Consider the following 7994-nt stretch of genomic DNA (forward strand, 5'->3'; position numbering starts at 1 on the left):
AAACAAAGGTCGGTTCATTTGTCTTGTATCTGGAAGGCCTTGCACAAAGCAGGTGCTCAATAATGGCTGGCAAGAGCCAGGGTTAAATTTCCAGCATAATCATTTACACCTGATAATCATTAAAATTTTTTTGGCCCTGAATGAGAGATAAAGCCTGAACTAATCAATCAGACTGCTTTGCTCTAAAAATGTCCTTTCCTGTGTCTATAACTAGAAAGGCCAGATAAGGTCTACAGTGGGTATTTCTTCCCCTTCACAACCAGAGAGTGGGACTTCTCTTATCTTGGGAGCATGGGGGGGGGGGGGGGGGGAGTGGGACACAGACACCCTGAGACGTAAATTCCAACTGGTTCCACTCTGTCAACTGTCTTGTCAATCTGCATTTTCAACTAAGAAACTTCCTTTCCCACTATGGATAGAAACCATATGGAGACCATAAATCTGAGGGACACAGCCGTCTTGGGATTGTCCCAAAACATACAAAAGCTTGTCATTCTTGTATCAGGCAGTCAGAGCGTGGACTTTGGCTCCTAGCACCTACAAGCTCGCCAGTTTCGGCTACCTTTGAGGGAATCAACATGAATTTACAATGTCACCTAGCCTGTTTGTCTCCCTTAACCAAACCTTCAGGTTCACACGCCTGGCCTCAGAATCTGCAAATGCTATAAATCGGGACTTGGTGCATGGTCCAGCCGATTGCCTCGACTTAAGGAAGGGTTAATGTTGCCCATTAAAAAGAATGACCCGCCCCACTACCCCCTCACCCCCGGCCAAGATCTGGGGGTTAAACATTCACCAGCACATCCTAGGCTGGAAAGCACCTTCCAGGTCAATCCACTCATTTTACAGATGGGAAGGCTGAGACCCACGGATGTGTCGTGAATTGGTGCAGCGATCTCTCCCCTGCACCTACCAATCCCGGATTTTCACCGCCGCCCGCCCCCCTTTCCCCTTAGGCCGTTTAGGGAACAGAGGAGGAGGGTTAAAACGCAAAGAGAATGTTTTTGTCCTCTCCGCACCACCGTAGCCGCCCCTCCCGGAAACACCCTTTACTTCCCCGCCGCCAAAGCCGCACGCCGGAAGTGATCCTTGCCGGCAGGGGCGCCCAATGAACGGCCCGCCGAGGGTCCGGACAACATGGTGGGCGCAGGCGGCGGCGCTGGCCTAGGCGGCCTCTTGGAGAACGCGAACCCTCTGATCTACCAGCGGTCCGGGGAGCGGCCTGTCACCGCAGGCGAGGAGGACGATCAGGTCCCCGACAGCATTGACGACCGGGAGATCTTCGATATCCACTGGCTGCTGGGAGATCCGACGCCTGCGGAGTTTGGCGGGCCGAGAAGCCCAGGGGCGGGGGCGGGAATAGGTGTCGGGAGTATTCGGGAAAGGGCTTGCCTGACTGGAAGCAGGGGCGGGGCATGGATGGGGGGGGGGCGGGGCGTTGTATTGGTCATTCTCGGGAGCTGGGCGGAGCCTAGATGGGTGGGGGCGTGGCGTAAGCACGATCATCCTGGTGGAAGTTGGGCGGGAGCTAAAGCCTAGGAGAAAGCTCTGGAGCGCCCCCTACTGGCCTTGGCGCAGCAGTGTTTTCCTTCACTTGCTACGCACACCTGATCCGGTCCATCAATGACCCAGAGCACCCGCTTACCTTGGAGGAGCTGAATGTGGTGGAGCAAGTGCGGGTGAAAGTGAGGAATGGGTGGGGATCGGGGCTGTCCTGCCGTCAGCTTAAGGATTTCTGCCCCTTCCCCCCAGGGACCCATCCACAGGGATGCTCAGTCATTAAATCAGCTAGCTTTTATTAAGCCCCTGCTTTGTGCTAAGTGCTGGGGATGTAAAGGAAAGGGAGCGTGGGGGGCGTGTGTGGGTGTTGGTCAGGACCAGAACTCGCGGCCTTTCCTGGGCCAAAGTTTTTTTTTTCTTTTTTTAGAGGGGGGAAGGCAGGGCAATTAGGGTTAAGTGACTTGCCCAAGGTCCCACAGCTAGTAACTGTTAAGTGTCTGAGGCCAGAGTTGAACTTAGGTTCTCCTGACTCCAGGGCCAGTGCTCTATTCACTGCCTCTACCTAGCCGCCCCAGTGAGTATTTTTTGTTTGTTTGTTTTTTGTAGGGCAATTGGGGTTAAGTGATTTGCCCAAGGTCATACTGCTTAGTATTTGTGTTAAGTGTCTGAAGCCAGATTTAAACTCAGGTCCTCCTGACTCCAGGGCCAGTGCTCTACTCACAGTGCCACCTAGCCACCCTGGGCTAAGGTTCTTTATGCCAGACCACCTTTAAAGCACCTACAGAAAGCCATCCCCAACCCCTCCTAATTCCATTACCTTCCTTCTGTTCATTTCCTGTTTATCCTCTATACAGATTGCTAAGTATATATTTGTTTACATGTTGTCTCTCCTATTACATTGGAATCTCCTGGAGGGTAGGGACTGTCTTTTGCATCTTTTCAGATCCTGGCACCTAGTAGACCATTTATAAATATTTATAAAATTATTTAGTACCCCAATCCCCCAAGGTTTGCTCTCCTTTAAGATAGCTGTTTTCTTTTGCAGACTGGTAGAGTTCTTTCCCTCAATATGGAAGAAATACATAGAAAATTGTTTTTTTTTATATATTCTGAACTTAATACCAAATAAAAAGGCGTACTTCCATATTCATAGTAGAACAGAAAAAAAGGATTGTACATGAAGCTGCAGATTCACTATTATGTAGAACTTTTTTTTTTTTAATAATAGGTAAATTTAACTTGTAGCTTTCAAAACTGCCCTGCTTGACTATACTGCTTCCTGGACTTCTTTCTGGTCTCTTCTCTATGCTTTAAAAAAGATACCTTAATGGCTCTCTTTTCTAGGCAGCTAGGTGGCACAGTGGATAGAGTGCTGGTCTTAAGAGTCAGGAAGACCTGAATTCCAGTCACTTACTCAACTGTGTGAACTTGGGCAAGGAACTTAACCTCTGCCTTCCTCAGTTTCCTTTTGTAAAAAGTTGCCTCTTGTAAAACTTCCTTCTGTAAAATGACAATAATAGCACCTGTCTCCCAGGGTTGTTGTAAGGATTAAATGAGGTGATATTTGTGAGTTTTGCAAACCTTAGAGTACCATGTAAGTGCTAGTTACTCTTTTTTGGGCAACCCTATGTCTTTCCCTGCTTGCCCTTCCATCTCCCCTCTTAGAAAAAAAAAAAGAACATAGGCTTTATAACAAATTGGCTTTATAGGCTTTATAACAAATATAAAAATTGCCTCAAGATTCTTAATCTCATATACATAGAGAATTCAGGGAGGGAAGCAAGGTGGGTCTGCCATGCAGATTTCCTGAGCAGTTCTGTGGCAGTGTGACCTTGGAGGGGGCATTATAAGAGCATGTAAGAGCCCAGAGAAGCAGAATAGCTTTGAAAGTTACAAGTTGAATTTGTTACAGACTTCAAAGTAAAGCACACAGTACATAATAGAGTGTCACAATTTCATGCGTGATCCCCCCCTTTTCTGCTCCACTTCAGATATGGAAATGCTCTCTTTATTTGGCATCAAGTTCAGAATTTTTTAGAAACAACTTAGAGGCAGTGTGGGCCTTTGTGCCTAGGCATCAGTTAAAACCTAGGTGTTTCCCTCCCTATGGCAAGTTGACCTTGACATTGGGAGAAGAACCCAGATAAACAGTAGCTAGCACTCTCTCCTTCCTCTGCAGGTTAATGACAGGGAGAGTACAGTGGCTGTGGAATTTACTCCCACAATCCCTCACTGCAGCATGGCAACGTTAATCGGCCTGTCCATCAAAGTCAAGCTGATCCGCTCCCTGCCTGAAAGGTTCAAGGTTAGTGAAGGACATTAGTGCTCTGTACTTGACTTTTAAGTGGAATTCTAGTGAGGTGTCTGGCATGCTACTGTCTCTAATAAAAGGCCATTGAGGAATGAAGAGCCATAAATCTCCTCCTGAGTCACTTTGCCCCATGCCCTGAGAGGCCTGGGAGATGGGCACTTAGCAAGGATCAGAATTTCTTCAAGGCCTTTTAGTGACTCTAATTCTTCCTTTCAGATGGATGTTCACATTACTCCTGGAACACATGCCTCAGAACATGCTGGTGAGTATGGCCCCAGTCCCACACTTCTCTTCCTGGCAGTGCCCTCTCAATTCCAATGGAAACACCCAAGAAAGGATGGAATTGGGTTGTATTGTTTTCCCCTGGTTTCCATCTACTCAGTATGAAATCTTCCTCCATTTTTGGGGTCTGAATTAGGGCAACTGACCTTCCCTCAACCCCATTTCCCAAGATCATAATGAGAGTCAAGAGGAAAGATCTGAATTTAAATCTGACTATGGGCACCATCTCTTTGCCAGCCAACCCTAATTTCCACCTTTCCTTCTTAAAACATCCCTGGACATCTCACTCCCTACTTTCTTTCTTCCTGCCAATATATCCACTCCCTCAGGGTGGGGGGACCTGGTTGGTAGAAGTCTGGTCCAAGGATTATGTCCCACTGGGGAGACAGAGCAGGATCAAGGCAAACAGTCAGCTGCTGGTTTCTTGTTAGATGGTATGGGAAACTAGACCTGGAGCCAGCTAAATGAAGTAGAAAGAAAGAAGGCCATTCTGGGCAGGGGGACAGGCTGGCAGAAGGGGGGCATCTGAGGCTTCTTCCCCATTTTGTGCCTGCCTGATAAAAGGCAAATTAGGGCTTCTTGCAGTGAGGCTTTGCTAAGTACTTCCTGCCTGCCTAAATGGGTCCTGGAGAAGCATTAGGCAGGTTTTCCCTTCAGACATTTTCTAACCTAATTATTGAGAAAGAGCATAAATAATTTAAGAACAATGCTACAATAGTGAGTATGGGTGTTGTGTGAAATAGAAACACATCACTTATTTATTATCCTCATTATTACTATTGCTGTTATAGTATTACAAATTATAAAATGCTTAGGAAATTCCAGGTCAGAGGAATCACTGTGGATTAGGGTTAATCCAGAAGGTTTCACAGGGGATGAGTCCTGAGGATACAGATTAGTGGAAAAAGGCAGATGGTTACTGCTGGGGAGAACAGAATGGACAAAGTCAAGGGAGGCAGAAGGCCCTCATGGGTTTACAGCATAGTGAGGAGACTGACCTTGAGAGAAGGGGGAGTAAGGAGCCAGGCAGGGCTAGTCTGGACTGTGGCATGCTGACCTGTCCAGAATTGGCCTTGCAGGAAAATGGAAGCCAAGGGGAGTCTGGGACAAGAAAGTGAGGGTTTGGATGGCATTTGGGAAGTTAGTCTGCTGGCCTGTGCCGCATGAAACGGAGGCCAAAAACTGAAGACAGACGCCAGTTCGTTTCCTGAAGTAGCTGGAGTATAGAATGGCAGTAGCTGAACAAGGCTGGTGACCTGACTGCAGATAGAGGGGAATCTGAAGGAAGAAGCCACAGACCTGGTAACTGCCTGGATAGAGAGAGAAGAATTAGGGACACCTCCAAGGTAGCACAGGAGAAAGGGCATTAAGCCTAGAGGCAGGAACTGGGGGTTCTAGGTCTGGCTTTCCAGAGTTGTGCTGAAGACGCCTCAGTTCCCTTCTCTTGGCGTCAGTTTTGTCTTAAATGAGGAGTTGGACTGAAGAAATCTCTCGGGCTGTCTGTTCCAGCACTCAGACTCTTTGTTCCTGGGCCCCTTACAGCATGAGGGCCTTTCCAGCTCTGGCAGTCTGCTCTGAGCCCTCAGACTCTGGGACCACCAGGTGGGGAGGGGGGGATTGAGCCGGCCAGGCCCTGGGGGTGCTACTCCCATGCACTCACCCCTCCTGTCTCTGCTTGTTTCTTGTCCAGTGAACAAACAGCTTGCGGACAAGGAGCGCGTTGCTGCAGCTTTGGAGAATTCCCATTTGCTGGAAGTTGTAAACCAGTGTCTGTCAGCTCGGTCCTAACTCACTTAGGAGAGGAGCCACCTCCTGAGGATCCTGCAGCTCTGCGTGTCCATATGTGTCCTTGCTGCCTTCCCACCCCCCACCCCCATTTGCACTCATGCTCTGTTGTGTGTCTGAGGAAAACTGTGGGAGACGATGTGCCCACTTGGAAAATGGCTGGCTAGGTGGGCATGGGGATACCAGTAAATGAGTTGTACCACTGAAGAGGACATTGGAAATAGTTTAATAAACCTTTAACTTATACTTCACTATCACAAATATCACAAAAAGTGTCCAAGCCCCTTCCATACCCCTTGTCCCTCTGCCACCTAGCAGAGACAGGAAAGGCGGGGGGGGGGGAACACAACCTGGGAATGGTATTAAGTGAAAGGCCCATGGCAGAATTAGCCACCTGGAACCAGAAGCATGTGGTACCTGGAACTCTGCTTCTAGATAGCCATTCTTTATGCCCATAGCCTCTGGCCAGGTGGGGGGCCTATAGCAGGGAGCCCTGGCCTGGGCCACACCAATCACTCATCTCTATCTGACTTCCCTCTTCAAGTGAGGGTTGGGATAAATGATCACTGAAGTCCCTTCCAAGATCACTTTCAACTCAGACATTGTGTTCTAGCATTCTCTGAGTCCGTATAGCAAAACAGAGAGATAGCCAGCCTTAAGAGTGCAAAACCTGGGTTCAGGTCCTACCACACACACTGGCTGTAGTGCTGGGCAAGTCAATAGTAAACATTAAGCACCTGTTATGTGCCAGGCACTGCTAAGCACTGGAGATGCACAAATGAAAGAAGAAAGTCCTTGCCCTCACAGAGCTTAGTCTACTTAGGGCAGGTGGGGAGTGGAGAGGGCTAGGTAGCCACATGGCATGAGGGCATGGAGAAGTCAAGGCCAAAGAGTAGATGCTGTCCTGTGCTCCCTCCTAAGATGGAGCCTGAGGAGTTGGTGGCTCCACCACTCCAGTTGGGTACAAAGCTCTCAGGGGGCCCACTGATCTCCAGTGATCTCCAATCACTCCCTGAGCCACAGGGCAGATGCCAAGCTTCTTCAGAAGGGAGTATATTCTATCCCAATGAAAGCACAAGTCTAGAATTTAAAGAAATCCCTCCTAGCTGGGATGACCAGTGTTCTATGTTCAAGGAGCCCCTCTGTTTAGTCGTCTGGGGTCCTAAGAAAACATACTACTCGATAAAAGCTCATGATTCAGCTAACGTGTACACAGGAATAGAGAAGAGATGGTAAAGAATAGCATCTGGTGTTCCAAATGTGTCATGGTTGGCAGTACCTGCAATGCTCAGGGTGGTGTAGTGGATAGAGCACTGGCCTTGGGATTAGGAAGCGGGGTTCAAGTCCTGTTTGACATGTACTAGCTGTGTGATCATAAATCTTAACTTATCGGTGCCCCAGGGCCAAACTAAGACAAAAGATTATCCACAAACTGCACCTGTGCATTGAGAAGACTGTTGCAGCACACTCCTTTTGGGCTGGCTTAGATAACAAATCAATGACTGGTCTCATGCCTCAGAATTTGTAGTCAAGTGGTGTCAAAAAAGAGAAACGGGGTGGGGCATCAAACCCACAAAGTAGCTTGTCTTGTATATTTATTGATTTTGTTAAAGATTTCCTAATCACAATTTAATCTGGTTCTGGAACAGTCTGGGCCACGTGTTCAACATCCCTAATGTTCAGATAAATATAGTGAAAAGTAGGGGATAAGGAATAGGGAAGACAAAATCTGAAACAGTCTGAAGGAGAGATGTGGTGTCTCTAGCTGGAAGAATCAGGTTTCCTGGCTTTGGAATGGGACCTCGAATTGGATGCCACAGATGGAAATGGGGGCTTGGCCATGGGAGCGTTCCAAGAAAAGGGGATAGCTCTGGGCAAGCATGGGATGGGCACAGGAAAATATCACGTGTGGCCAGAAAGGGGCAGCTATGTGACCCTGGCAAGTCACACCATCTCTCTGTGCCTGAGTTTCTCATTCCACAAAATGGGGTTGGACTCAATTATCTCTTAAATTTCTTTCCAATTCTAAAATTCCATGATTCTATGTAATGTAACAGGAGACCAAGAAAGTGGCTGTCACCAAACTGAAGTTCTCTGCTTGCTAAAGCAATTATTA

At 48.0% G+C, this 7994-nt stretch overlaps 1 protein-coding gene across 3 annotated transcripts; it reads left to right on the forward strand.

Annotated features, from left to right (window-relative positions):
• Nucleotides 1–940: 940 nt before the first annotated feature.
• Nucleotides 941–6150, forward strand: CIAO2B (cytosolic iron-sulfur assembly component 2B). Of its 3 annotated transcripts, XM_069085816.1 has the most exons (6): nucleotides 1008–1285; nucleotides 1606–1685; nucleotides 3680–3805; nucleotides 4028–4073; nucleotides 5784–5834; nucleotides 5966–6150. In XM_069085816.1, exons 1-6 carry the CDS (start codon nucleotides 1138–1140, stop codon nucleotides 6043–6045), a joined length of 531 nt encoding a protein of 176 aa, XP_068941917.1. In that variant the 5' UTR covers nucleotides 1008–1137; the 3' UTR covers nucleotides 6046–6150. The 3 variants fall into 3 exon arrangements, with proteins under 3 accessions (XP_068941919.1, XP_068941917.1, XP_068941918.1); XM_069085818.1 differs by lacking the exon at nucleotides 3680–3805 and having other exon boundaries at nucleotides 941–1285; XM_069085817.1 differs by having other exon boundaries at nucleotides 1021–1285; nucleotides 5784–6150.
• The last annotated feature ends 1844 nt before the right edge of the window (nucleotides 6151–7994 follow it).

This window comes from Petaurus breviceps, unplaced genomic scaffold (genome assembly GCF_028583685.1).
Source record: "Petaurus breviceps papuanus isolate PSGF00001 unplaced genomic scaffold, PetGlider_PUasm1.0 176, whole genome shotgun sequence".
NCBI lineage: Eukaryota > Metazoa > Chordata > Mammalia > Diprotodontia > Petauridae > Petaurus > Petaurus breviceps.